The sequence below is a fragment of the Calypte anna genome, unplaced genomic scaffold (genome assembly GCF_003957555.1).
Source record: "Calypte anna isolate BGI_N300 unplaced genomic scaffold, bCalAnn1_v1.p scaffold_86_arrow_ctg1, whole genome shotgun sequence".
NCBI lineage: Eukaryota > Metazoa > Chordata > Aves > Apodiformes > Trochilidae > Calypte > Calypte anna.
The window spans coordinates 841,407-869,211 of record NW_022045534.1 but is presented as its reverse complement, the minus strand read 5'-3'; the positions used below and the strand labels follow the sequence as shown (position 1 = coordinate 869,211).

The 27,805-nt window shown below is 57.6% G+C and overlaps 2 protein-coding genes across 2 annotated transcripts in view; both read left to right on the top strand.

The window, feature by feature from the left end:
- LOC115600369 (otoferlin-like) overlaps positions 1–803 on the top strand; it is a 19,522-nt gene extending 18,719 nt beyond the window's left edge. The window contains 2 exon segments of the mRNA XM_030468819.1: positions 350–470; positions 699–803. Coding sequence (XP_030324679.1) covers positions 350–470; positions 699–803 — 226 coding nt within the window.
- A 753-nt stretch (positions 804–1,556) lies between these two features.
- OTOF (otoferlin) lies at positions 1,557–26,714 on the top strand. Its single transcript, XM_030468834.1, is given in 30 exon segments — positions 1,557–1,654; positions 2,831–2,924; positions 2,926–2,952; positions 3,682–3,798; positions 4,922–5,074; positions 5,478–5,519; positions 5,521–5,668; positions 6,064–6,188; positions 6,632–6,766; positions 7,607–7,768; positions 8,822–8,941; positions 9,870–10,031; positions 10,296–10,458; positions 11,283–11,413; positions 12,594–12,623; positions 13,595–13,729; positions 13,977–14,043; positions 17,015–17,139; positions 17,628–17,762; positions 18,516–18,653; positions 19,182–19,309; positions 19,826–19,996; positions 20,550–20,710; positions 21,496–21,638; positions 22,131–22,219; positions 23,084–23,182; positions 24,382–24,623; positions 24,974–25,152; positions 25,304–25,404; positions 26,534–26,714. Coding segments are annotated over 30 exon segments (3,777 nt in total). The 5' UTR covers positions 1,557–1,580.
- Positions 26,715–27,805: the final 1,091 nt, after the last annotated feature.

Here is a 27,805-nt window from a genome sequence, read left to right as displayed (position 1 = left end):
GGGTGCCTGGGAGTCCCCAAAAACCTCAAATTTAGTTTTCCAGAAAGGGTTGTGAGGGCCTGGCCCAGGCTGCCCAGGGCAGGGCTGGAGTCCCCATCATGCCTGGAGGGGTTTCAGAGCAAGCCCTGGGGATGTGGGGATGAGGGACATGGGGCAGGGCTGGGGGAAGGGTTGGACTCCATGATCCCAAAGGTCTTTTCCAACCCAAACAATTCTCCAAATTCCCCTCAGCCCAGCCCTGGCCTCCTAAATTCCCCCTCTGCCCACTGCAGTGTTTTCTCCTCAGGAGAGGTGTGGGACAGGGGCTGTTCCTGCCCAGGTTTTCCACCTCCTCTGCCTCCTCTTTTAGGAACTACTTCCACCTGCCCTACTTTGAGAAGAAGCCCTGCATCTACATCAAGAGCTGGTGGCAGGACCAACGCCGCAGGTTGTACAACGCCAACATCATGGACAAGATTGGGGACAAGCTGGTGAGGAGGGGGCAGCTGGGGAGGGGGGCACAGAGACCATTTGGGTGGTGGAGCTGGCAGGGAGGCACCTCCAGGTCCCCCCTGCATCTCTGCAGCTTCTCCCAAACCAGGGTCAAGCAGTTCAAGGACCCACCAGCAGAATTGGGTGGGAAGTGGGAAGTTTCCCAATGCCCCACAGGTGGATTGCCAAGTCCTAAAAAAGGTGATTTTTGGATTTTCTGTGGTCAGAGGAGGTGTCCCCACAAAAGGGAGCAGGAGCAGGGAGGGTTTGACCTCCTGGAGCACAGGGATGAAGCAGTTTTGTGCCAGAGCCTCCTGCATGGACTCAGCTAAACCCCAAAGAGCCTTTGGGACAGCTCCAGCTTGGCAAGATCTCAGCAGAACCCCAAAGGGTCCAGCCAGGACCTTCCACCCTCTGTGGGAACAGCCTGGAGAAGAGAAGGCTGCAACGGGGAGACCTTAGAGCACCTTCCAGTGCCTGAAGGGGCTCCAGGAAAGCTGGGGAGGGACTTGGGACAAGGGCCTGGAGGGATGGGATGAAGCGTGGTGGTTTTAAACTGAACAACAAGAGGAGATTCAGATGAGAGAGAAAACGGAGAAATTGTTCATGCTGAGGGTGCTGAGCCCTTGGCCCAGGTGTCCCAGGGAGGTGGGAGATGCCTCATCCCTGGAACCATCCCAGGGGAGGTTGGATGGGGCTCTGAGTGACCTCTGGGTGAAGATGTCCCAGCTCTGGGTGAAGATGTCCCTGCTCTGGGTGAAGATGTCCCTGCTGGCTGCAGGGGGAGTTGGGACTCAGTGGCCTTGATAGGTCCCTTCCACCCAAAGCATTTTATGACTCTAAGCCAGTGTGGACCCTGGCCAGCTTGTCCCATGGTGGAGCCCCCCTCATCACCCAGAGCAAGGTCCCTGCAGCCAAATCTCTGCCAGAGCTGAGGCCAGGAGGTCTGGAGGAGCAGCAGCAATTTCCCATTGGCAGCTCCCACAGGGCTGCTCCAGGCAGCTGGGACCTCAGGAGGGACCTTTCCCCACAGCAGGGCTCTGTCCCATCCCCACCTCACTGTTTCCCCATCACTGCTGCAGGAGGAAGGACTCAATGATGTTCAGGAGATGATCAAGACAGAGAAGCCACATCCAGAGCGCCGACTGCGAGGGGTCCTGGAGGAGCTGAGCAGTGGGTGCTTGTGAGTAACTCTGGGCAGAGGTGGCACCCAGCAGAACCCTGCTCTCTGCAGACAAGGCTGTGAGCAGAAGCCCACCTTGCCTCATCCTCCTGATGGTGGGCAAGCATTTCATGGGATGGTTTGGGTGGGACAAGACCTTGAGGGCCATCAAGTCCAACCATTAACCCAACACTGATGAATCCAGCACTAAAACCGTGTCCATCCCATCACCTTGGCACAGTGCTGGACCAGCTGCCTTCTGGCTTGGAGCACAGGTTGGGGTGGTGCTGACATCTGCACCCAAAGACCCAAAGTGATGGTGGAGCCTCAGCCCTCTGCTCGCCTCAGGGTGGCACTTGCATGCATGAGACTCAGCACTGCAGCACTGTGTCCAGGTCTGGAGCCCCCAAAAATAAGGACAGGGGAGCTGGCAGAGTCCTGAGGAGGCCACGAAGGATTGAACGCTGCATGGCTGGGGAGCAGGCTGAGAGAGTTGGGGGTGTTGAGGCTGGAGAAGAGAAGGCTGCACCGGGGAGACCTTAGAGCAACCTTCCAGTGCCTGAAGGGGCTCCAGGAAAGCTGTGGGAGGGACTTGGGACAAGGCCTGGAGGGATGGGAGCCTGCGAGGGGGAAGGGTTTGCAGCTGGGAGAGGGGAGATGGAGAGGGAGATCTTGGGCAGGGAGGGAGGGAGGGAGAATGGTTTGGTTGGACTTGGTGATTCTCCAAGGTCCTTCCAGCCATGAGCATTTCTGTGATTCTCAGTGTGGGACATGGGTTAGTGGTGGCCTGGAATAAGGTGATGTCCTGGCTGGGCTGGAGTGGGCTAGGAGAAGGGGGAAGGTTTGGAGCTGGGAGAGGGGAGATGGGGATGGAGATGTGAGGAGGAATTGCTTGGGGTGAGCGGTGCTGAGCCCTGGTTGCCCAGGCTTGCCCAAGGAAGCTGTGGCTGCCCCATCCCTGGCAGTGTCTCAGCCCAGGTTGGATGGGGCTTGGAGCACCCTGGGCTGGAGGAGGGGTCCCTGACCATGGCAGGGTTGGAATTAGGTGACCTTGAAGGTCCCTTCCCCCCAAAGCACTCTGGAGTTCTGTGAATGGCTGCAAAGAGGACACTTGGCCACAACTGAGCATGGATGGGGGGAGTTTTTCTTTCCTGCCTCCAGCCACAGCTCCTTGGGAGAAGCCCAGGGACTTCCCAGGGTGTTCATGTCACCCCCCTGTCCCCCAGGCGCTTCGTCACTCTTGGCTGAGAAGGATCAGCACCACCCATCCCGCACCAGGCTGGACAGGGAAGAGGCTCAAATCCTGCATGCGGGAGCTGGTAAGGGCAGGACGATTCCTTCTCAATGTTGCTGGAGAACTTTGGTCCCTAGGGGTGTGGGTTTCCACTCCCTGTGGATTTGGGGGTTTATTTCTGGAAGGAGCTTGGGTGTTGCAGGGGTCCCAGGTGGCACTTGCGCCTCCCCTCCACCACCACCCCCCTGTGCCTTGCCTTGAGAAGAAACCCAGTGAGCTGTGGGTGCTGTTAGGTGGCTGAGGACAGCAGGAAGGAGTCATTTAGGGGAATCCTGCAGAGATCAGGCGCTCCAGGGGAGGGGGAGCCAGTTTGGGGCTGGTTACCCAGCTCCCTGCAAAGGAGAAGTGCAGAAGAGATGCACAAGGAGCAGGTGGCTCACGCAGGTGGCAGAGCCAAGGCCACCAGCTCCACTCACTCCTCCTGCACCCTCCAGAGCAAGGAATTTAAGATGTGAAAGCCTCCAGCAGGCTCAAAGCACCCCAGAGTGCCCAGAGCATGGGTGACACCTTCCTGCCCCGTGCTCCTTCCCCTGGGGCTGATGTCTCTGCCCTGCCAGGGACCCCCAGCATCGTGCCAAGGTTACTGAAGATGTCTCAGGAGTACCCAACCCCAGGAGGCACCATGTGGGCTTCAGGCAGCTGCCCCCTCCCCACCCATCCCCAAACACCCAGGGATCTGCCTGGTGCTGCTCCCTTCTCTCTGCTCCTTCCTGCTCTTCCTAAAGAGGTGTCTTGGGCTCCCCTCTGCCCTCAGGAGAACATGGGGCAGCAAGCCACGGCCCTGCGCTCACAGGTGAAGAAGAACACCATGAAAGAGAAGATGAAGCTGGTGCAAAAACTTCCTGCAGAAACTCCGGTTCTTGCAGATGAGGTGAGGAGAGGTCTCTGCAGGGAGAGAGGGGCTCAGCTGGGTCAGGGCATGGGGAAAGCAGCCTGGGATGGGGAGGAAACTCCAGTCCTGGGGACAGCTCTGGGACCCTCGGGAGAAGAAAGACATGGAGGGGCTGGAGAGTGTCCTGAGAAGGGAATGGAGCTGGGGAAGGGGCTGGAGAAGATGGAGAAGGGGATGGAGAACAAGAAGAAAGGTCTGGAGAGTAAGGAGGATGCTCTGGAGAAGCTGGAGAAGGATCTGGAGAAGTTGTGAGGATCTGAGCCACGTGGCTTAAAACCAGGAATGTTCACCCATGGAAGAGTCCAACCTGCCCACTCTGCACTGATTCCTCTCTGCAGGGATCCCTCAAGGTGCAGGAGACCTCGGGGTGGGGAGGCTGAATTTCATCCTCCAGCACCAGAAGGAGATGGAGGGGCTGGAGAGTGTCCAGAGAAGGGAATGGAGCTGGGGAAGGGGCTGGAGAAGATGGAGAAGGGGATGGAGAAGTTGTGAGGAGCATCTGAGGGAGCTGTGGGTGCTGATCCTGGAGCAGAGGAGGCTGAGGGGAGACCTTGTGGCTCTCTGCAACCCCCTGAGAGGAGGTTGGAGCCAGGGGGGGTCGGGCTCTGCTCCCAATGAAGAAGGGATGGGACAAGAGGAACTTTGGGCACACCTCAAGTTGTGCCAGGGGAGGTTTAGGTTGGAGCTGGGGAAGAATTTCTGCCTGGAAAGGGTTGTCAGGGCCTGGCCCAGGCTGCCCAGGGCAGGGCTGGAGTCCCCATCATGCCTGGAGGGGTTTCAGAGCAAGCCCTGGGGATGTGGGGATGAGGGACATGGGGTGGTACTGGGGTCTTTAAGGTCACTTTCACCCCAAGCCATTCTATGACTCTAGGACAAATCTCAGTGTCCTTCCTGCCAACCCTCCCCCTGCTCTGAGCAGCTTCAGCAGAAAATCTTCTCCAGTTGGAGGCTCCAAACCATTGTGATGTCCCTAAGGTGGCAATAGGCACCTCCATCTCCCTTGGCATCTGCTGGATTTACCTTCAGATGTTCTCCAGCCCCGCTGGTGCCTCAGTGGTCAGAAGGAGCTGACCCCTGACCAGGCTCCTCCTGGTGTCCCCAGCCCCAGCACAGCATTCCTGACATCTTCATCTGGATGATGAGCAGCAACAAGCGCATCGCCTACGCCCGCATCCCTGCCAAGGACATCCTCTACTCCATCGTGGACGAGGAGATGGGCAAGGACTGTGCCAAAGTGAAAACCATCTTCCTCAAGGTGCTGCTCTGACTGCCTTGGGAGGAGCTACAGCCAAGAGGAGGGAGGTGGAAGAAGGAGAGACTGGGAGGGTGGGAGATGGGGATGGGAGAGTTGTTGTGATCAGAGCCTGGAGTCTGCTGGGAGAGGCACTGATCCCACCCAGTCCAGTGAGGGAGAAACACCAAGGAGGAGGGAGATGTGTGACCCTGGTGGCCACAAGAGAGGGTGGTGGCTTAGAAGGAGGAAGCCAACACGGTGGGAAGGAGATAATGCATGAGCCAGAGCAGTGTCATGGTCCAAACCGATGAGGGATTGGGTCCCTGGGTTTAAGGGATGCACCAGGAGGAGGTGAGAGGGGGGTTTGGCCATCTCTGAGGTCAACTCTTCTGTCCATGTCAACTCTTCTGTCCTTTGTGCCCAGCTACCTGGGAAGAGGGGCTTTGGACCTGCTGGCTGGACAGTTTCAGGCCAAGATGGAGATGTACCTGTGGCTGGGCCTCAACAAGCAACGCAAAGACTTCTTGAGTGGCCTGCCCTGTGGCTTCGAGGAGAAGAAGATCACCAGAGGCCAAAACCTGCCATCCTTCCCACCCATCAGCCTCCTCTACACCAGTAAGACCTTCCTGTCTGCACTGGGCATGGGCAGAGGGCAGGAGGGAACCTGGCTGGACACCACGAGGGCTTCCAGGGGCTAAGGGGGAAATAATTCCAGTTGTCCCAGTCTGAGGTCCCCCACTTCTCCCATGGGGAACTAGGAGGTAGGAAGTGTGTTCACCCCCTTCATAGCTGCCATTCTCCACACCAGGACTTCAAGGAGGTCCACATCCATTTGGGACACGTGTTTTGAGCTCCTGTATCCTTCCTCCCTGCTGAGCCTGAGCAAAAATGCCCGAGAACTCACTCTGCAGGGTTAGGGTTAGGGTTAGGCTGGTCACTCTGCAGGCTGAGCCCCACGTTGGGCTCCAGGGCTGTGTGTCCAGGTGTCTCACCACCCTTCTCTCTTGCAGAGAAGCAAGTTTTCCAGCTGAGAGCCCACATGTACCAAGCCAGGAGTCTGTTTGCAGCTGACAGCAGTGGCCTCTCAGACCCATTTGCAAGAGTCTTCTTCATCTCCCAGAGCCAGTGCACGGAGGTAAACACCATCTCCTGACCTGGAGGGGTGGGCTCTGGGGTCCCATCACCCTGCCACAGCTCCCATGACTGCTAGGGAACCATGGATCAGGTTGGTGAGGGGGTTCTGAGGTGGGAAATGGGGCTGGAATGGTCTTCAGGATCCTGCATCAGCACCCAGGTAGCCCACAGCCCTGTGGCTGTGTGTCACCACTTGGTTAGGAGCCACTGGAGTATGTTGGCATGGGGTTTGTCTCCCCTGCTTGGGCTGAGAGCTGCCAAGCTTGGTGGACACCAGAAATGATTTGGGTCTGCTTGCCTGCTGCTGGGGTGGGCTTTTTTTTTCTCAGAAGAGTCCTTGGGAGAGACCCCAAGGCTAAACGGTCCCAAGAAAAGTGCATCTGAGACCTTCCTGAGGGCTTTAGCTTCTGTCTGGAGCAGTAAACATCTCCCTCATTCTTCCAGGTGCTCAATGAGACCCTTTGCCCAACCTGGGACCAGCTGCTGGTCTTTGACAACGTGGAGCTGTATGGAGAAGCCCACGAGATGAGGGATGATCCCCCCATCATTGTCATCGAGATCTATGACCAGGACACAGTGGTAAGATGGGTCCCAGCAAAGGGAAGTGTTGGTGATCCCAACTCCTGAGTGGAAGGCCAGGCAGATGGTGCAGAGGGTGTCAGGAGCAGCTTTTTCTCTTCACCCTTGGAAGATGATCCCTCCCCTAGGCATGGAGCTCTCTAGCCCATCAGATGTCAGAGTCAACTTAATGAGATCTTAATTTTGGAGAGTGAGTCACAGAATGGTTTGGGTTGAGCCCTTTCCACTGGACCAAGTTGCTCAAAGCTCCACCCAACCTGGGGGAAGAGCTTTTGTGAGATGCTACCTGAGTCATTCCCATCAGAAAAGCTTCTCTGCCCTGGTCTCCTTGGTGTCCCAGCCCCAGGCCACCTCCTTCACCTGGCTGGAAGAAGCCAGGAATGAAATCTGGCACTGAGCTTTGGTGTCCCAGGTCCATTTGGGGTGGGTCTGAGCACACGGTGCTGGTGTGGCCACAATGGGGAGCAAACAGTCCCTCTCACATTCGTGGCCTTCTTTCTCCTCCTGCCCTAGCTCTTGTTTTGGGTTCTGAATTTTCACAGAGTTTTCAGGGTTGGAAGGGACCTTTAAACTCATCCAGTTCCAACCCCCACCTCCCACCAGCTCAGGTTGCTCAGATCCCTCTCCAGCCTGACCTTAAAAACCTCCAGGGATGGATGGGGTTTCCACCACCTCTCTGGGCAGCCTGTGCCAGGGTCTCCCCACCCTCATAGGGAAGAACATCCTAACACCCCATCCAAACCCCCTCTCCTCCCATGCCCTGTTCCCACCTGAGACCCTAAACCTGAGGGACCTCATCCTGGGTCAGCAGAGCCCAGAGCTCTCCCTGTGTCTCCCCAGGGCAAAGCTGACTTCATGGGCCGTACCTTTGCCAAACCCGTGGTGAAGATGTCTGATGAGCACTACTGCCCCCCACGCTTCCCCCCCCAGCTGGAGTACTACCAGATCTACAGGGGCAACTCCACAGCTGGTGACCTCCTGGCTGCCTTCGAGCTGCTCCAGGTATCCCATGGCCAAAGCCACCCCAGACCAAGGGAGAAAAGGATGGGATGAAAGGAGCTCTGCAGCTCCCGGACACTTATGATGGTTGAGATGATGGGCAGTGGGTGGGGGGCATCCTGATGGACACCCCAACAATGTTGTGTTGGCCCAAAGTCTGCATAGTCACTGGGATGTGGGAGTCCTGGTGTTCTCAGAGGTGCCAGTTTGGAGGTCTCAGGAAAAGGGGTGGGAATTCATGGAATCCCAGACTGGTTTGGGTTGGAAGGGACCTTCAAGCCCACCTAATCCCACCCCTGCCATGGTTAGGGACCCCTCCCCCAGCCCAGGGTGCTCCAAGCCCCATCCAACCTGGGCTGAGACACTGACAGGGGTCCCATCCCACTTACACTGTTCCATCCCATCCTGTCCCCTCCCCTCCCATCCCATGTCCAACAGGAGCACTAAGCAAACATTGGGGTCACCCCCTTGGTTGGCATCAGGCTGTTGGGGGGTACAGGGAGCTGGAGATCCAGCAGCTGAGCTGAGCTGACAGAAATGGGGGGGTCTGAACTTGGCATGATCTGGGTTTCCACCAGCAACCATCTCTGAAAAGAGACTTACTGGGGGGAGAGACTGACCTGCTGGGGACCATGGAATGGTTTGGGTGGGAAGGGACCCTAAAGCCCACCCAGTGGCCCCCCTTGCCATGGTCAGGGACCCCTCCCCCAGCCCAGGGTGCTCCAAGCCCCATCCAACCTGGGCTGAGACACTGCCAGGGATGGGGCAGCCACAGCTTCCTTGGGCAACCTGGGCAACCAGGGGCTCAGCACCCTCACCCCAAGGAATTCCTCCCTTCCTCCCTGCCCAAGATCTCCTCTCCATCTCCCCTCTCCCAGCTGGAAACCATTTCTCCCCATGTTTATGCCCTTTGTCCATGGTTCAGCCACCTGGATGCTCCTGCACCCTCTGAGACAACCCAGATCCAAAGCAGGAGACCAGGCTGGGCTGGTTCCACCTGAGACTGACAAACTCCTGATCTGGGACAGATCCTAATCCAAGCTGCATCTCTTCCAGATTGGCCCTGGAGGCAAGTCTGACCTTCCCCCCATTGATGGCCCAACAGAACTGGACCGAGGTCCCATCCTGCCGGTGCCACTGGGGATTCGGCCGGTGCTGAGTAAATACAGAGTGGAGGTAACTGCCTTGGAACCACTAGATTTTTAATGTTGATGAGCATTTTGTGGGTTGGAAGAACCTTTCTCTGGGTGTTTGAGGGATCTTTGAGGTGCTGGGCACCCAAACTACTGCAAGGGCCCCTCCATACCTGCACTGGGAGCAAGGCTGCAGCAGCCCTAAGGGACCAGGGGACTGCAGGACTCCTCATTGCCTTAAATATGGCCCCCAGAGCAAGCCCTGCAGCCCATGGCCCAAGGACACATCAGGGATACACACACAAAACATCTCCACACACAGCAGTCCCAGAGGTCAGGAGAGCTGAATCCCCCCAGGCTCAGGCATCCCTGGTGGGATGGCTCCTGGGTATCTGTAGGTATCTAGAGGGGGATCCATCCCACCAGGGTCCCTCTCCCCTGGCTGTCTGGGTGGTGATCCAAGCAATCCAGGCAGTGTCCTTCATTGCACGGTTCAGCCATGGCTGGAGGTGTCTTGGCTCAGAGGGTGCTGAGCATCTCCAGGGCTCTGAAGGGATCCCAGCTCCTGCTCTCCCAGATGTTTGCAGCTGGTGAGATGAGTTCCTCTGATGTGCAAGAGGAAGCAAGATTTTTGGAAAAAAACTCTGTTTAGAGGAACTTCTGGTCGTGGTGTCAGTCTGGTACCCTGAGAATGGGAGGAGAGCTTCTCTGGTTGGACAAAGCTGGTCTGGTCCTGCTCCACGAGGGTCCCATGGGAAGGCTGAGGGCAGCAGGGGGGGTCTGAGGCTGCTGCAGATCAGGTGTGGGGTGGCAGAGACAAACTGGAGGAGGAGGAGAAACCTCAAGGCACCACCACAATGACATTTGCAGTAGGGTCTTTGCTCCTGGGGGATGTGGAGAACCAACTCCTCTGCTTCCAGCGTGGCTCCAGCACAGCCCCTCTCATATTCTTCCTTCTCCTCCTGCCCTAGGTCTTGTTCTGGGGGCTGAGGGATCTGAAGAGAGTGAACCTGGCCCAGGTGGACCGGCCCCGTGTGGACATTGAGTGTGCTGGGAAGGGGGTGCAGTCAGCCCTCATCCAGAACTACAAGAAAAACCCCAACTTCAGCACTTTGGTCAAGTGGTTTGAAGTGGTGAGTGGTTCCTCTTCCTCGGGAGCCTTCCTTCAACTGAAACCCAGGTTTTCTGGAGATCCAACTATGGCTCCTGGCCTCTCATCTCAGCTTGCCCACAGCCACGGGGGAAGTTGCCCTGGTGGCCCTTTCACCAGAGGCTCCCAGGCCACTCCAGAGCCACTCCAGACCTCTCCCACCAACGCAATCCTTGACTTTGGGTCCCTCCTGACCTTTCCCAAGCACCCCCCAGCCCTGGGTAACCAGCACACCTGTACTTCCCAGGACCTCCCAGAGAATGAGCTTCTCCATCCCCCCCTCAACATCCGGGTGGTGGATTGCAGAGCTTTTGGGCGTTACACCCTGGTGGGCTCCCACGCCGTCAGCTCCCTCCGCAAGTTCATCTATCGCCCAGCGGAGAGGAAAGCCCAGCACTGGAACATGACAGGTACCAGGGATTGGGACCATGGGGACCTCCTGGGTGTGGGTGATGGCTGAGATCCTGGGCACAGAGCAGAGGGAGTCGAGTAGGGGGTTGTGAGGACCATGGGCTGGAGCTTGGTGGTGAAGCAAGAAGGGAAGGGTCAAGGTGGGGAGAAGGCAGAGGGTGTGAGGCTGTGATTCCCCAAGGAACTTTTGATTCCTGGGTTGAGGAAGGAGGGTTCACCTCTTAACATCTCTGCAGCTTCAGGACTCCAGGCTGTCCCAATGTCCCTCAGGACTGAGAGGTGGCTCTGCTGTGCTCTGTGCCTGCTGAGCAGGCAAAAAGCTACAGATTGAGGCCACCTTCTCAACCCCAATCAGCACCCACCACAAAAAAACCCCTCACAAACCCAAATTCCCTGCACTCAAGGCAGCAGCCAAGGGCTGGGTGAGCCACCAGAACAGTTCCTCTCCTCCCAGGCCCTGGTGGAGGTGCAGGCACCCTTGTTTGGGCAGAGACAAGAGGTCTGAGGAGGGGTGGGTTGCCAAGAGCCATCCCTGGTTCCAGCCAGAGCCCTGGCCCTGAGGTTGTCTCCATGCCAGATGATGCTCTCAGGGCACTCGTCTTCTCTGCCTCTTCTGCTCTGGATGCAGAAAGCTCAGCCCTTCCTCCTCATCTGCTCTGTCACTGCCTACAGTGGGGTTTTAGGGGTCTGTCCTCATTTCCTCCACTTGGCTTCTCCAAAGGAGATGATCCCACATCACTCCTGCCCGAATCCCGTGGGATGAGCTCTCAGTTTCTCCTCTGCACTGTCCTTCTCTCTTGTTCTTTCTCTGTCCTCTGTCCAGCTAAACACCTCAATGGCTCCCTGGCCATGGCCAACAGGACCCATCGCTCTCACCCCACAGGGGAGATCGTGGTCAATATGGAACCTGAGGTTCCCATCAAGAAGATGGAGACGATGGTGAAGCTGGAAGCTGTGAGTACCCCTGTGTCAGCACCACCCCAGCATCTCCCTGAAGTCACAGTCTCTGAGGGATTCCACCCAAACAGAGGCCACCATGGCTTGCTGGACATGAAGCTGGGATAGTGCTTGGGATGAAGAGCCTTGGGTTGAACTGACCCAGACAGGGTTGGGTGGGAAGGGACCCTAAAGGTCACCTAATTCCAACCCCTGCCGTGATCAGGGACCCTTCGCCAAGCCAGGGTGCTCCAAGCCCCATCCAACCTGGGCTGAGACACTGCCAGGGATGGGGCAGCCACAGCTTCCTTGGGCAACCTGGGCAACCAGGGGCTCAGCACCCTCACCCCAAGCAATTCCTCCCTCACATCTCATCCCCAGCTCCCCTCTCCCAGCTCCAAACCCTTCCCCCTTCTCCTAGCCCACTCCAGCCCAGCCAGGACATCACCTTATTCCAGGCCACCACTAACCCATGTCCCACACCTGAGAATCACAGAATGCTCATGGCTGGAAAGGACCTTGGAGATCACCAAGTCCAACCAAACCATTTCTCCCTCCCTCCCTCCCTGCCCAAGATCTCCTCTCCATCTCCCCTCTCCCAGCTGCAAACCCTTCCCCCTCGCAGGCTCCCATCCCTCCAGGCCCTTGGCCCAAGTCCCTCCCCAGCTTTCCTGGAGCCCCTTCAGGACCTGGAAGCTGCTCTAAATTCTCCCAGTGTGGAGTTTCTCCTACGCACCCAAGAATTTGTATCATGAGCATCTGCTCCCACAGCCTCTTGCAGGAGAGGAAAGGGGACACGTGGGTCCCTGGGTATGTCTGGAACAGCCCAGCACCCACACTTCTTCTTGAAGTCCACCCCAGGAGCTTGCAGACCTCCCTAGACAGGCAAGAAAAGCTCCAGTAGAGCCTTTATCCACATTGAAAGTCAAAGGGACTTTCCAGACCCTCCTCTGGGGACCCAGTCCATGTCTGGGAGCAGGGCTGTCCCTCAGCAGAGTGCAGGGGAGATGAGGTGGGGTTGGTGTGTGATGGCAGACATCATCCCAAGGTGCTCCCAGCCAGGCTTCCTCACTGAAGGTGTTTGGTTCTCTCATCCCTGGGGAACTCTCTGTGACTTCTGGTGCATCTGTGTGCCAGGGGGTGTTTGTGGTCCTAACCTGCTCTCCTTCTCTTCCTTCCCTTCCACCCCGGGTGGCAGAACTCTGATGCAGTGGTGAAGGTGGACGTGGTAAGTGATGGACCTGCTCTACATCCCTGCTCCCAACCCTCCACACCCCATCCTACCCTTCTGCACAGCTTCCAATGGACCACGAGTCCTCACCAGCCTCAGGATAGGAGGGGACCTGGGGCCCTTTCATCCCATGGTAGAGACAGAGCAGAGTTGTTCCACCAATAGATCACAGAGTCATGGAATTTTGGTTGGAAAAGACCTTTGAGATCATCAGGTCAACCCATTGCCCCAGCAGTGCCCCATGTCCCTCATCCCCACATCCCCAGGGCTTGCTCTGAAACCCCTCCAGGCATGATGGGGACTCCAGCCCTGCCCTGGGCAGCCTGGGCCAGGCCCTGACAACCCTTTCCAGGCAGAAATTCTTCCCCAGCTCCAACCTAAACCTCCCCTGGCACAACTTGAGGTGTGCCAAAAGTTCCTCTTGTCCCATCCCTTCTTCCTTGGGAGCAGAGCCCGACCCCCCCTGGCTCCAACCTCCTCTCAGGGGCTTGCAGAGAGCCACAAGGTCTCCCCTCAGCCTCCTCTGCTCCAGGATCAGCACCCCCAGATATGGGTCCAGCAGCTTGGGCTGCTCTTCTTGACCAGCCCGGGTGTCCCAGTAGTCCCAGGGCAGGCAGCACTCAGCTGGAGAGGTTCTGGTCAGCCCCATCATGACCAGACACCACCTCCAAGAGCCCTCACTCCACCACAAAGTGGACCCAAGGGACTGGGCAGAGGGAGGAATGGTACCATGCATGGTCCTGGTGCTGTAGGCACACAGGTGAAAGGGGAGATGGGCAGGAGGAGATGTCTCAGGACCTCTCTGTGGAGCTTTGGACATCCTCCTGCTCTGTGTCTGCTGCAGGAAAAGGGGGAAAGCGGTCGTGGGGCCCAGAGGGTTCTGCCTTCCAAGGTGCTTTATCTCTACCCTTCAGGAGACATTTGGCTCCCATCTGATCCTTCTTCTTTGCCTCCCTTTCCCTCTGCAGTCTGAGGAAGAGAAGGAGAAAAAGAAGAAGAAGAAGAAAGGAGGGGGAGGAGAAGAAGTAGAAGAGGAGGAGCCAGATGAGAGCATGCTGGACTGGTGGTCCAAGTATTTTGCTTCAATTGAGACCATGAAGGAGGTGGGTGCAGAGCAGAGGAGGGGATTTTAAGGGGTGGGAGGGAAGTTTCCTGCCTCAAGGTCTCAGCCTTGGACACCGGGGTTTGGCAGTGCTGGGTCTCAGGGCTCCACTGAGTACCTTTGGCTTCTCCAGCACTGCCAGAACCTCCATCAGGTGGCAAGAGCAAACCAGGGCTCTGTGTGAGACCTTTGCAGGGAGCACAGGACCTGGGCACCAGCCCCAACTCCATCTTCATTCCTCCCTCCAGCACCTCCGGCAGCAGGAAGCGGCGGCAGCAGAGGCAGAGGAGAAGGAAGATCTGGAGATTGCAGAAGGTTGGGAAGGTTGGGAAGGAGGGGAGGGAGGGTGGCAGGGAAGGGCTGGACCAGGGACCCTTTTAGTCCTTGGGCCCTCCTTGGACGGCTGCTCTCAGAATGGGTTTGGTTGGGAAAGACCTTGAAGGTGATGGAGTCCAACCTTTCCCCAGCATCCCCACCCCATGTCCCTCATCCCCACATCCCCAGGGCTTGCTCTGAAACCCCTCCAGGCATGATGGGGACTCCAGCCCTGCCCTGGGCAGCCTGGGCCAGGCCCTGACAACCCTTTCCAGGCAGAAATTCTTCCCCAGCTCCAACCTAAACCTCCCCTGGCACAACTTGAGGTGTGCCAAAAGTTCCTCTTGTCCCATCCCTTCTTCCTTGGGAGCAGAGCCCGACCCCCCCTGGCTCCAACCTCCTCTCAGGGGCTTGCAGAGAGCCACAAGGTCTCCCCTCAGCCTCCTCTGCCCCAGGATCAGCACCCACAGCTCCCTCAGATGCTCCTCACAACTTCTCCAGACCCTTCTCCATCTTCTCCAGCCCCTTCCCCAGCTCCATTCCCTTCTCTGGACACTCTCCAGCCCCTCATTCTCCTCCTGCTCCTGGGAGACCAGACCAGATGTTGTCAGGGTGTTGGACCTCCCCATGCTGGGGGCTGTGTTGGGTCAATGTGCTCATGCCAGGTGATCCCAAAGCAGAATATGGTGCTGTGGGAGCTCCCACCCATCCATGCTGGGAGGGAGGCCACGTGTAAGGGATGCAGACCAGTGCCCAGGGCCTGTGTTATTGTCTGAGGACATTTTTGGGCAACCACAGCTGAGGATGTCCTGGAAGGTGCCATCACTTTGCCCCTGCAGTTATGTTGGTGATGGGTCTGGGTGCTCGAAGTGGGAGCACACAAGTTCTAGATACTTCCAGATCATCTCCGTGGGGTTTTTTTTTCCCGTCCTTGTTTTGCAGGAGGCTTCAAAGTATTGCTCTAATTTTGCAAGGGAAAATTCAACCAGGCAAAAAGTCTGAGGTTCATCTACTCAGTGCTTCCCCCTGTGTGTGGAGACCTCCTTGGCTGTTGTTGTAGGACAGGCTGTGGAGAAAAATACACCTTTTTAGGGCAAGTTCTTTGAGCTATTTTCAATGCTGTGTCACCCTTGGGTGAATTGTGTCCCAAGAGCACTTTGCTCTGAAGGAACTCAGGGCTCTGTAGCTCACAGGGGGGTTGCAGATGTCCAGAGCTGGGTCAGATGGATTCTGAACCATGAGTGATGTGAGCTGAGAATACCAATCAGTGGGGACACGTTGGTCAGGAGTGACCTGGGTCATCTTGGTCAGGGCTGGACCAGATGATCCTTGAGGTCCCTTCCGACCTGAGATGTTGTGGTTCTGGTACTTGGTCCATTTGCAGCCTGAGGCTCCTTGCCAGCCCCACCAGTGGGACATGTAGGACTTTCCTTGGGGATTTTGGCCCTTGCTCTCTGGATGTCCCATGTCCCCATGACACTGGGTTGCTGGCATGCCCAGGCAAGGCCAGATCCATGAGCTGAGAAAAATACAGAGAGAAAATACAGCTGAGAAAACCACAGAGCTTGGTTCCCTCTGAAGCCTCCTCTCCATATCACAGGAAAGATGGGGCCCTCTCAGCTTGCAGACGGCTCTGAGCAGCTCCTTCCTGGGCTCGATGGCAGGAGGAGGCTTCTGGGGGGTGTTTCGTGTTCTCCCCTTGTTTCTGTCTTCTAAGAAGGGCCCATTTCTGCCATTCCTTCCTCCTCTCCTCTTCCACATGAAGTCTGTTGTCATCTGTCTGTCCCCATCTGCATGGCCAGGCAGTCATGAAAGGTGACAGAGGTGGTGAGGGACAGGGACAGCAGAGGTGACGAGGGACAGGGACATCAGAAGAAATGAGGGACAGAGACAACAGAGATGGTGAGGGACAGGGACAGCAGAGCACCAGAGGTGGTGAGGGACAAGGACATGAGAGGTGGTTGATGGGGAGGGACAGGGACACCAGAGGTGGTGTAGGGACAGGGACAGCAGAGGGGATGAGGGATAGGGACATCAGAAATGGTGAGGGACAGGGACAGCAGAGGTGATGATGGAGAGGGACATCAGAGGTGGTGAGGGACAGGGACAGCAGAAGGAATGAGGGACAGGGACAGCAGAGGGTATGAGGGACAGGGACATCAGAGGTGATGATGGAGAGGGACAGCAGAGGTGGTGAGGGACAGGGACAGCAGAAGGAATGAGGGACAGGGACAGCAGAGGGTATGAGGGACAGGGACATCAGAGGTGATGATGGAGAGGGACAGCAGAGGTGGTGAGGGACAGGGACATCAGAGGTGGTGAGGGACAGGGACAGCAGAGGTGGTGAGGGACAGGGACATCAGAGGTGGTGAGGGACAGGGACATCAGAAGGGAGGGAGAAGCTTCCTTTGCTCCCCTTTGAAGGTTGTTTCCTATGTAGCTGATGGCCCAGGGTGGTGGTGGCTCTGAACAGAGACCCCAACATCTGTCACCACATCTGGCCATGGGCAGCTCTGCAAGGGCTTCTCCTGTGCTCTGATCCCCTCTGCCATGCCCAGGGTTTATTCTCCAGCTGCAGACAGCAAGAAAAGCCTCCAGCAGAAGGGAGGAGATGCTGTGGGCAGGATCAGCCCCTCTGGGTGCTGTTTTAGGTATCCTGAGCCGCTCACCCTGGGGGCTGTATCCTCCAAATGGCAGATCCTTAGCTCAGTTCTGGAAACTCAGGAACTTCTGGGATCTTGGAGATGCTGTGACCTGGGCAGGAGTGGCCAGGGCCAAGGAAGGAGCAGGAGGGAGAGGGGTGGGAGCTGCAGGCAGCAGCAGCCATCACCTTTCATGCTGCTGTGTGAAGGGTCTCAGGTCCCCCCCTTTGCTGTCTCCTCCACCCCTCCTCACCCCCATTTCCATCTCCTCCCTCCCTGCTGCTTCCCCTGGCACTCAGAAATCAAACTTGGTGACTCTTCCATGAAAGGCTTCAAGAGTCAGGTGAAGAACAAGGAGAAGTCCAAAGCACCCAAGGAGGACAGGAAGAAGAAGCAGCAGCCAGTCCCTGAGGTCCCAGAGAAGAAGAACAAGCAGAAGATTGAGGAGCTGAAGGTGAAGTGTGTTGGGAGGATGGAGAGCAGGGCAGGAGGGACCAGCCCTGGGGGGGGCATCTTGAGGGGTCTCCAGTGCCACTGCCAGGGTTTGGAGGAGCCAGAAGTAAGAAGCTTCACAGGAAAGGGGTTGTCCTGGGATAAGGATGATCCCTGGGGATAACCTGTGTGGAGGGGAGAGTTTTCCAGCCTGGCTGTGGTTGGTTCAATGTTCTGGCCCAGGGGCTTTGTCAGGTTCTGTGGGTCTGGGGGTCAGAAGGGCTTTTGGACCTGGGTCTTGCACATCTGGGGGACAAACATCTCTCCCATTCAGCTTGGACATTATCAGTTCAAGGACCACCCCAGTGACCCCAAAGATCCTTTCCCTTACCAGGAAATTGAGCACCAGGAGCTGAGGGCTCCGTGTTCTTCTCTGGAGCCGTCACTGAACCTTTTCCTCACATTGTTTTTATTTTCTTTTTTTTTTTTTTTAACCCATTTTCACCTCAGGTCTTCAACAAAGAGCTGGAAACTGAGTTTGATAACTTTGAGGACTGGCTGCACACCTTCAACCTGCTCCGTGGGAAGATTGGGGACAACGATGACAATGCCACAGAAGAAGAGAGGATCGTGGGGAGGTTCAAGGTGAGTTTGGGGGCTGACCTGGGCAGGGACATCATGGGGAGCTCTGGCCAAAAGCTTTCTCTGGGTTTGGTCAGCTTCTTGTGCTCCAGGTTCAACACCCCCAGTTCCCTCAGCTGCTCCCTGGAGGGTCTGTGCCCTTCCCCAGCTCCCCTGCCCCTCCTGAGACATCTCTGAACCATCTCCCACCAGCACTGCTCACCTGGGCTCACCTGGGCTCACCTGGGCTCAGTCCCAGGCAATATAGGAGCACATCCCTCAGCTAGAAGATGCTTCACCAAGGTGTGACCTTTTGGAAGGTGTGAGCCTGGCCAGAGGAAGCCAGATGAAGGCTGCTGATGCCCTTTGCTGGCTTAGCCAAGGAGCTGAGCAGACATTTCCCCCCCTTAGAGTCTCCCAGGTGGTTTGGGAGCACAGCAATCAGGTGGTGACTCCTGCCTTTCCCTGCTCACCCCTTCCCAACACTTTTATTCCCCTGGGTTTTGTCCTCCTGTCAGTTTTGCTCTTGGAATCCCTCTCCGTGAGCACCTTGCTGGTCTGGTTCCCCCGTGGGCCTCCCTTTCCCTCCCTCCATCCATTTCCTCTGCTCCTTGGTGGCACCTCCAGGAGAGGTGGAGCAGTTCTGGAGCTCTGGTCTGGATGCTCCAGGATGTGGTGAGAGGCAAGGAGGTTGATTTGGGTCCCGGGGAAGGGTGGTTTGGGATGGTCCAGCTGGGCAGCAGGACTCTCAGTGGGGTGTGCACTCCCTTGCTCCAGGGCTCCATGTGTGTCTACAAAGTCCCACTGCCCGAGGAGGTCACCAAGGAGGCAGGATATGACCCCAACTTTGGGATGTTCCAGGGGATCCCCAGCAATGACCCCATCAACGTGCTGGTCCGGGTCTACGTGGTGAGGGTGAGTGTCAGGGTGGGGAAGGGAGGGGGGATCCCACCCTCCCTTCCATGGACCCATCCAGTTTGGGTTGGAAAAGCCCTGGAAGATCACCAAGTCCAACTGATAACCCAACACCACCATGGCCACCACGAAGCCATGACCCTCAGCACCAAATAGAATCCCAGACTGGTTTGGGTTCAAAGGGACATTGGGGATCATCCATTTCCATCCCACACCTCCCACTCTGGACCAGGTTGCTCCAAGCCCCATCCAGTGCTGAAGGCCAGGTTGGACCAGGCTTGGAGCAACCTCATCTAGGAGAAGGTGTCCCTGCCCATGGCAGCAGGGTTGGAACTCCATATTAAGGTCCCTTCCAACCCAAACCAGTCTGTTCCAACCCAAACCACGATTCTGTTCAGAGGGACCAAATGCTCAGCCCTGTGCCCCCCACCAGCCAAGGCCAGATGGTCTGAGGGATGGAGAACGGGTCCATCCCTGGATTCTTCACTGCTCTGGACAGCACTAATGGAGCTCACCCCTTCCCCACAGGCCACGGACCTTCACCCAGCTGACATCAATGGGAAAGCTGACCCCTACATCGCCATCAAACTGGGGAAGACAGACATTAAAGACAAGGAGAACTACATCTCCAAGCAGCTGAACCCTGTTTTTGGAAAGTGAGTTCCCTGTCTGCCCCTTGGGGAGGGCTGGCCCTGCACCCCAAGCCACCCCACAGCTGCTCCTTGAGCTCAGGAGATGGGACAGATCACAGAGAACTTCCCCTGCAAGGGAGCAGAGCATCTTCTGCCCTCCTCTGCCAAGTGGTGGGCTCAGTGTGGTGAAGGCTGCTTAGGGGCCATGTTTAGGAGACTGATGCAGGAATTCTTTAGGAATTAGGGATTCTTTAGGAATCATGAGGCCTGAACCCCAGTGAGAGTGGGGCCTGGATCTCCTGACACACAAGCTGAGTTCCAGGGCTATGGAGACACCCACCTGAAGCACTCACCCTGTGGCACCTCCTGCCCAGGGCTGTTGGGTCTCCAAGGAGCTGTTCAGAGGTTTTGTTAAAACCCCTCAACCTTGAATGTCCCACAGTGGTCAACACAAAGCAGACACAGCCCAGAGCACCCCTCTCTCTGTCTTGAGTAGCAACCAAACCCTCACAGAGCTTTTCCTCTTTCCCCCTGGCCCAGATCCTTTGACATTGAGGCCACCTTCCCCATGGAGTCCATGCTGACAGTGGCCGTGTACGACTGGGACTTGGTGGGCACCGACGACCTCATTGGGGAGACCAGGATTGACCTGGAGAACCGGTTCTACAGCAAGCACCGAGCTACCTGTGGGGTGGCACAGACCTACTCCATGTAGGAGCAAAAAAAAAACCCTTTCCCTGCACAGCCCTCTGCCTGGCCCATCTCCCACAGCAGTGTCCTGCCCTGCCTGCCACGGGGGCACCTTGGGCTCTGCCCTCGTTTTTAAGAAGGGTTTTGTGAGCAGGCCAGCAGTGGTGTGGGGGGTGTGGAGCCCGGGGCAAGGAGGGAGGGACTGAGGGATCCTGGTGGGACTGAGCAAAGGAGTGAGACCAGAGCTGAAAGCCCAGCAGGGCCAAAGGAACCACGCTGAGCATCCAGCAGGAGCCAACTGGGGCGTGCTGGGGACTTCAGGTTGGGGTTAGCATGGAGCAAAGGGGCTGGGGGGGTGGAAGGTGTTAGCAAAGAGTCCAGGAGGACATAATTCTGTAGGTTCACACTTCTCCTGCCTCAAATCCTTCCCCTCTGGGTCCTTCATGCAGGAGCTGATGAAGGGAACCCCGTTTTGCTGATAGAAAGAAAAAAACCCTCTCTCTCTCTCTCTTTTTTCTTTTTTTCCCTCCAAACCTTGCTTCTCCTTCCCCTGACCTTGTCTTTCCCTCCACAGACATGGTTATAACACCTGGCGTGACCCCATGAAGCCCTCCCAGATCCTCTCCAAGCTCTGCAAAGAGGGCAAGGTGGATGGGCCCCACTTTGGGCCAGGAGGAAGAGTGAAAGTTGCCAACAGGGTCTTCACTGGCCCCACGGAGATCGAAGATGAGAACGGTACCTGCCCCACGGGATGGAGGTGGTGGAGGGGAGCAGGGGGGTCCCCTCAGCAGCCAGGGATGGAGGCAGATGTAGAGGCCCCATCACTGCAATCAATCTCCCTCCACTCCCTTCCAGTATGTGACCAGTTAGAGCCTGGCAGATCACCCAGCCCAGTGGGTTGCTCTCAGGGTCCTTCATGGTGTCACCTGAATCATAGAATCCTAGAATGGGCTGGGTTGGAAGGGACCTCAGAGCTCATCAAGTCCAACCCTTGCTCCACTCCCCCCGTGGTTCCCAGCCCATGGCACTCAGTGCCACATCCAGGCTCTTTGGAAAGATCTCCAGACACGGAGAATCTACTACTTCCCTGGGCAGCCCACTTGAGCTCCCTTTGAAAACATCCTCTGGGAAGTTTCTGCCCCAAAAGCAAGGAAGACAGCCCAGCTTGGCCTTGCTTAGGAAGCCTTTCTCCACGTTGCTGCCACCCCAAACACCAGCGGTGTCCCAAACCTGTGCTCATGAAAGCTGCAGTCCCACCAGGAGGGGTGCAGAAGAGGAGGAGAACCTGGTCAATGGATAAGGGACCTCCTTCAGCCTGGGGGAATGGAGATAGGCAGGGGATCTGGACCTCCTGTAGATGACACGGGTCAGGAAGAGGAGAAAGGAGCTCAGGAGTTGGTTGAAGGACACCAGGGAGTGGGGAGGAGCAGTTCTGCTCCCTTGGAGGAGGGGGTGATGGGTGGCCAGGGCTGTTTGCTGTCCCCAGGTCCCCAAGCTCAGCCCCCCCTTTGCCCACGCAGGTCAGAAGAAGCAGACAGATGAGCACTTGGCCCTGGCTGTGCTGCAGCACTGGGAGGACATTCCCTGGGCAGGCTGCAAGCTGGTCCCTGAGCACGTGGAGACACGGCCCCTGCTGCACCCCGACAAGCCGGGCATCGAGCAGGTCTGCAGCACTTCTTCATCTACATGTATAGATACAGATAGATATAAACCAAAATTACTGTCTCCAAAAATAGAGTATAAAACCACAGCCTGCAGTGTAAGACTCACAGTTACCATAAAACCCAAGACAAACACCTGCATGGAGCAGTAAGAAAGGGGGGGGGGGTCTGGTCTGGGTGAGCATCAGAGCAGCTGCAACCACCCTGGGGGGCACAGGGGAGGTTGGCAGCAGGCAGAGGGTTGGCACTTGGGCATCACCAGCCCTCTTGGGCATCAGCTGAATGCTCCAGCCTGCATCCAGGTCATGCCCTATGTCCCTTGGCCCCGCACCCCAAGCCAGGAGGCACCTCTGCACTTCTCCTGTCTTCCAGGAGAAACCTGCAGGTGTCCTGCAGGTCCTGCCCCGTGCCAGGCATGGCCAAGGTGATATGGGAGGGGGAGATGTGGTAAAGGTGGGAGCAGGGGAGCTGACTGCACCTCTTCCACCCTGCAGGGCCGCCTGGAGATGTGGGTGGACATGTTCCCCATGGACATGCCAGCTCCCGGCCCTGCCATTGACATTTCCCCCAGGAAACCAAAGAAGTAAGGAGCCTCCCAGGCAACCAACCCCGGGGGGAAGTCGAGGCAGGGGGTTGGGGCCCTGGTTCTCCTCTCTCCTGCTGCTGCTCCGTGGCCCAGCCCAGCCTGGGTACCCCAACCATGCTGCCCTGGCTGGAGGCATCGAGTGATGGCCTGCCCTGCCAGAGCTGCTCCTGAAGGCTGCTGTCCCACCCCTTCCATCCCCAGCTCTCTCATCCATGTAGCCCAGGGCATCAAAACATTGCCCAGTGCACCCGGGACAGGTTGGATGGGTCCTTTCCAGGAGGTGATGGCTGCACCTCAGAGCAGGGAAGGTTCCTGGGACAGGGTTGGTCAATCCAGAGGAACCTTCCTCCAACCTTTCTATGCTGCACCCTGTCAGGGATCTGCTCTACCTCCACCCACCCCCACCAGAGGTGCTTTCTTCATCACCACAATTCCCAGCCAAGCCAAATGGGAAATCCCTCCAGGTAGCTGACCACAAGAGGCAACATGAGGGAGATCTTGGGGACCTAAGAAGAAGATGCAGCTCTGGGCTGGAACACATCCACAGCTCCACTGACACAGGAGGGAGAACCAGGAGGAGATCTGGACTCAGACTGTTTTGTAGACCCCATTTTAGCCACTGATCTATCACAGATTGTCCTCTCAAGCCTTTGGCCTGGGCCTGGCAGAGGTTCTGAGCAGAAGGAGGCAGAGGTCCCCTCGCTGCTCTGCTCACCCTGCCTGGGTTTCTGTGAGCTGATGTGGAGCAAGGACCAAGAACCTTCTGTTCTTGCCCTCAGATAAAGTCCTGCTTTCTGGCAGTGTCACCCCATTTCCTCCTTCTCCTGTCCCTCACCTCCCTGTCTCCTTCCCTCCTACCAGGTACGAGCTGAGGGTGATAGTGTGGAACACAGACGAGGTTGTCCTGGAGGATGATGATTACTTCACCGGAGAGAAATCCAGTGACATTTTTGTCAGAGGGTTTGTACAGCATGGAGCCAAGTGCCACCCCCTCTGCTTCTCCCTTGGGTGGGGGTCAGGGGGGTGGGAGTGCTCCCTGGGGTCTCCAGGGTGGTTTTGGAGCAGGGGATGGGGGCTGTGGGGCAGGGGTCTGTCTCCTGAGCTGTGTTTCTGTCCTCTCCATCTCCCCTGGCTCCATGACCCGAATGGGCCTGGCCTGGCCACCCAGCATCCTGGAGATGGAGATTTCTGGGAGCTGCTGGGAGGGCTGGAGCAGCTCTGCTCTGGAGCCAGGCTGAGAGAGTTGGGGATGTTGAGGCTGGAGAAGAGAAGGCTGCACCGGGGAGACCTTAGAGCACCTTCCAGTGCCTGAAGGGGCTCCAGGAAAGCTGGGGAGGGACTTGGGACAAGGGCCTGGAGGGATGGGAGCCTGCGAGGGGGAAGGGTTTGCAGCTGGGAGAGGGGAGATGGAGAGGAGATCTTGGGCAGGGAGGGAGGGAGGGAGAAATGGTTTGGTTGGACTTGGTGATCTCCAAGGTCCTTTCCAGCCATGAGCATTCTGTGATTCTCAGGTGTGGGACATGGGTTAGTGGTGGCCTGGAATAAGGTGATGTCCTGGCTGGGCTGGAGTGGGCTAGGAGAAGGGGGAAGGGTTTGGAGCTGGGAGAGGGGAGCTGGGGATGAGATGTGAGGGAGGAATTGCTTGGGGTGAGGGTGCTGAGCCCCTGGTTGCCCAGGTTGCCCAAGGAAGCTGTGGCTGCCCCATCCCTGGCAGTGTCTCAGCCCAGGTTGGATGGGGCTTGGAGCACCCTGGGCTGGGGGAGGGGTCCCTGACCATGGCAGGGTTGGAATTAGGTGACCTTTAGGGTCCCTTCCCACCCAAACCATTCTGTGATGATTCTATGATCAGTGAGGGGTTGGGACATCCTTCCAGAACCCTTTGCTCCAAACTCCTTGATCCTGCCCACCTCTAACATCCCCCTGCCCAGCAGAAGACCCCTGATGTCCCATTTGCATTTCTTGCTCTCCATCCCCCCTGTTCCCTCCAGGGCCCTCCTGCCCCTCTTCCATCCATCCCTTGGAGCTCTTCTGCTGGAGATCCCAGCAACCCCAGCTCATTGAGTCCTGGGGACATTTTGGCTGCAGGGAAGGGATGATCCTGTGCCCTTTCCTCCCTCCTGTGACATTTGCCACCTCTGTCACCCCTCTGGGCCCCGCAGGTGGCTGAAGGGTCAGCAGGAGGACAAGCAAGACACAGATGTCCATTACCACTCTCTGACGGGGGAGGGCAACTTCAACTGGCGTTACATCTTCCCCTTTGACTACCTGGTGGCAGAGGAGAAGATTGTCATCTCCAAGAAGGAGTCCATGTTCTCCTGGGATGAGACTGAGTACAAGATCCCAGCTCGCCTCACCCTGCAGGTCTGGGATGCTGACCACTTCTCAGCTGATGATTTCCTGGGTAAGTGGGGGGGTCCGTGGGGTGAGGGGGCAGCCAGTGAGGAGCCCACGGATGGAGCAGTGTGGGATGAGAGAGGACCCACAGAGGGGCAGGACCTGGCAGGGCAGCTCTGCTGCTCAAGGTCTCAGCATCCTGCAAACCAAACCCCCTGGAGATGCTGCTGGTGGGAGCAGCCACGGGCAGAGCCCTTCTCTGTGCTGCTGCTCCTCAAAGGGAGCAAAGGTGCTGGGGGGCTGGTTCCCAGAATGCCTTCAAAGGCATCTCCCAGGGCAGGAGATGGTGGCCCAGGGCAGGAGACGGTGGCCCATCCCACCTCCATCCAAGGCCTGGGCTCCCCGTTCTCCTGGCAGGGGCCATCGAGTTGGATCTCAACCGGTTCCCCCGGGGGGCCAAGACCTCGAAGCAGTGCAGCCTGGAGATGGTGACCAAGGAGGCAGAGCTGCCCATGATCTCCATCTTCAAGCAGAAGAGGGTGAAGGGCTGGTGGCCATTCGTGGCCAGAGATGAGAACGATGAGCTGGAGGTCACGGTAAGGGTGGGGGAAAGGGAAGGGGTCTGTGCATCCTGAAGGCTCCTCACCCCCCACTCTTGACTCCATCCCCTCCATCACCAGAGCCTGGGTGTAGGGGGGAGGTGGGGAAGCTTGCCCGGGGCTCAGCCCAACTCTCTGCTCCCTGCAGGGGAAGGTGGAGGCTGAGCTGCACCTCCTGACCGCAGAGGAGGCTGAGAAGTCCCCGGCTGGGCTGGCACGGAATGAACCTGATCCCCTGGAGAAACCCAAGTGAGTAGGAAACCCCCTCCCCAGCAGACACCTGGGCTGCTCTGGGGTGGCCCACGGGCTATGGGAGGCAAGGAGGAGCTCCAGGATGTGGTGGTGAGGACCAGGTTGGATGGGGCTTGGAGCACCCTGGGCTGGGGAGGGGTCCCTGACCATGGCAGGGGGGGCACTGGGTGGGCTTTGAGGTCTCTTTCCTCCCACAGCAGTTTGATTCTCTTAGGATGGAGGTTATGGAGGAGTCACCTCCACTGCTTCCCCTCACTGTCTGCTCTTCACTTCCCCACTGCTTCTCCTCACTCAGTTCCTCCTCTGCCTCTCTTCTTGGCTCCATCCCCTTTCCTTGGCCTCCCACCTCCTCCTCCTCCTCCTCTCTGGTCCTCACCACCACATTCCAGCTTTGGATTCCTCACGCTCCCTCCACCATCCTGCATTGCTCTGCCTGGCCCATGTCACCTCCAGTGCCTGAAGGGGCTCCAGGAAAGCTGGGGAGGGACTTGGGACAAGGGCCTGGAGGGATGGGAGCCTGCGAGGGGGAAGGGTTTGCAGCTGGGAGAGGGGAGATGGAGAGGAGATCTTGGGCAGGGAGGGAGGGAGGGAGAAATGGTTTGGTTGGACTTGGTGATCTCCAAGGTCCTTTCCAGCCATGAGCATTCTGTGATTCTCAGGTGTGGGACATGGGTTAGTGGTGGCCTGGAATAAGGTGATGTCCTGGCTGGGCTGGAGTGGGCTAGGAGAAGGGGGAAGGGTTTGGAGCTGGGAGAGGGGAGCTGGGGATGAGATGTGAGGGAGGAATTGCTTGGGGTGAGGGTGCTGAGCCCCTGGTTGCCCAGGTTGCCCAAGGAAGCTGTGGCTGCCCCATCCCTGGCAGTGTCTCAGCCCAGGTTGGATGGGGCTTGGAGCACCCTGGGCTGGGGGAGTGGTCCCTGACCATGGCAGGGGGAGGTTGGAACTCCATGGTCTTTAAGATCCCTTCCCACCAGTCTGGGATTCCATGGCTGATGCTCCTGGTTGGGCTCTCTCACCCTGTGCAGGCTCAGCCAGGGAAGGGGATCCTCCCCCTGCCTTTGCCCACCATGTCCATCGTTCTCTCCATGGCCATGGCACTCATGATGGGTGTTTGCTTTCCCTCCAGCCGCCCGGACACGTCCTTCATCTGGTTCCTGAACCCCCTCAAGTCCATCAAATACCTCATCTGCACACGCTACAAGTGGCTCATCATCAAAATCGTGCTGGCCCTCCTGCTCCTCATCATGGTCGCCCTCTTCCTCTACAGCATGCCAGGCTACATGGTCAAGAAGCTGCTGGGAGCATGAAGCCTCCCCCCGTGTCCCCAGCCCCACACCACAACCTCCCCTGGCCCCGTGCCCTTCTCCTCCATGCAGCCTCAGGGGACTTCTCTTCCCTGCTGCTGGGTCTCCTCTTCTGCATTCCTCCTCTCCGGGTCCCGTTCGTGGCTTTGAGTCCCAGAGAAATGGGGCTGGAGGATGGGACCCGTCCCTCCCTGGGGCTGGTGGAGGTGCTCAGCTCGGGGGCAGTCTCAGAGCCCTGTGGCCACCAGGGCCGTGGCTGGTGGCTTCTCAGAGAGCTCAGCCCTTGGCCCCAGGGGAGGGGAGAGCTGGGGCTGTGGGAGCTCTTCCAAAAGTCTCCTTGGAGCGCCATGGAGAAAGGAGAATGAAGCAGGGCCCTGGGATGGGGCAGCTGGGGGTTGTAGCCCTCGAGGTTTGTCCCTCCTGCCAGCACCATTCCTGCTCCACTCACAGCTCTGGAGGTCACCATCCCCCTGGCACAGGGTCCACCCCATCGTGGGGGTCCCTGCCCTCCCCAGGGCTCCAGCAGCAGCAGGGAAGTGTCCAAACATCTTCCCAGGGTTACCCACCCAGAGGGGTGGAGGGACATCCCCAGGGGCTCCAGCACACTCTGAGCTCCTCGTGGCTTTCTGGATTCTCGGTTTATTCTGTTTGGGTTGATCTGTGTTGTGGCTGGAGTCTTTTCTGGGTGAGGGAAGGGCTGTCCTTTTCTCAGCTGTCCAGAAGCCACCTTCCTCACCTTCCAGTCTGCAAGACCCTCCTTGAAGACCAGAGGAGGTCTCAGGGAGGTTTTTAGGATACTGCAGTTTGAATCGGGCAATAAAAACCAACTCTGACTCCTGAGGTCTTGTGCTGGTGGGGAGAGGACTCGTCATGGGCTGGTTGTGTCCTGCCTGTCCAGTCTTCTCTGGCCCTTTGGTGGTCCCAGGGACTTGAGGGTGGGGAATGATGCTTGGGAGATCTCTCTGTCCCCAGGGCACAAGGGCAAAGGCTCCTTGAAGCATCCCTGGAGCTCCTTGAAGCATTTGGATTTTTAGGAGAGCCACTGGGTCACCACCAGCTCATTGGTGCCCAACTCAAAGCCCAGCACCAGTTCC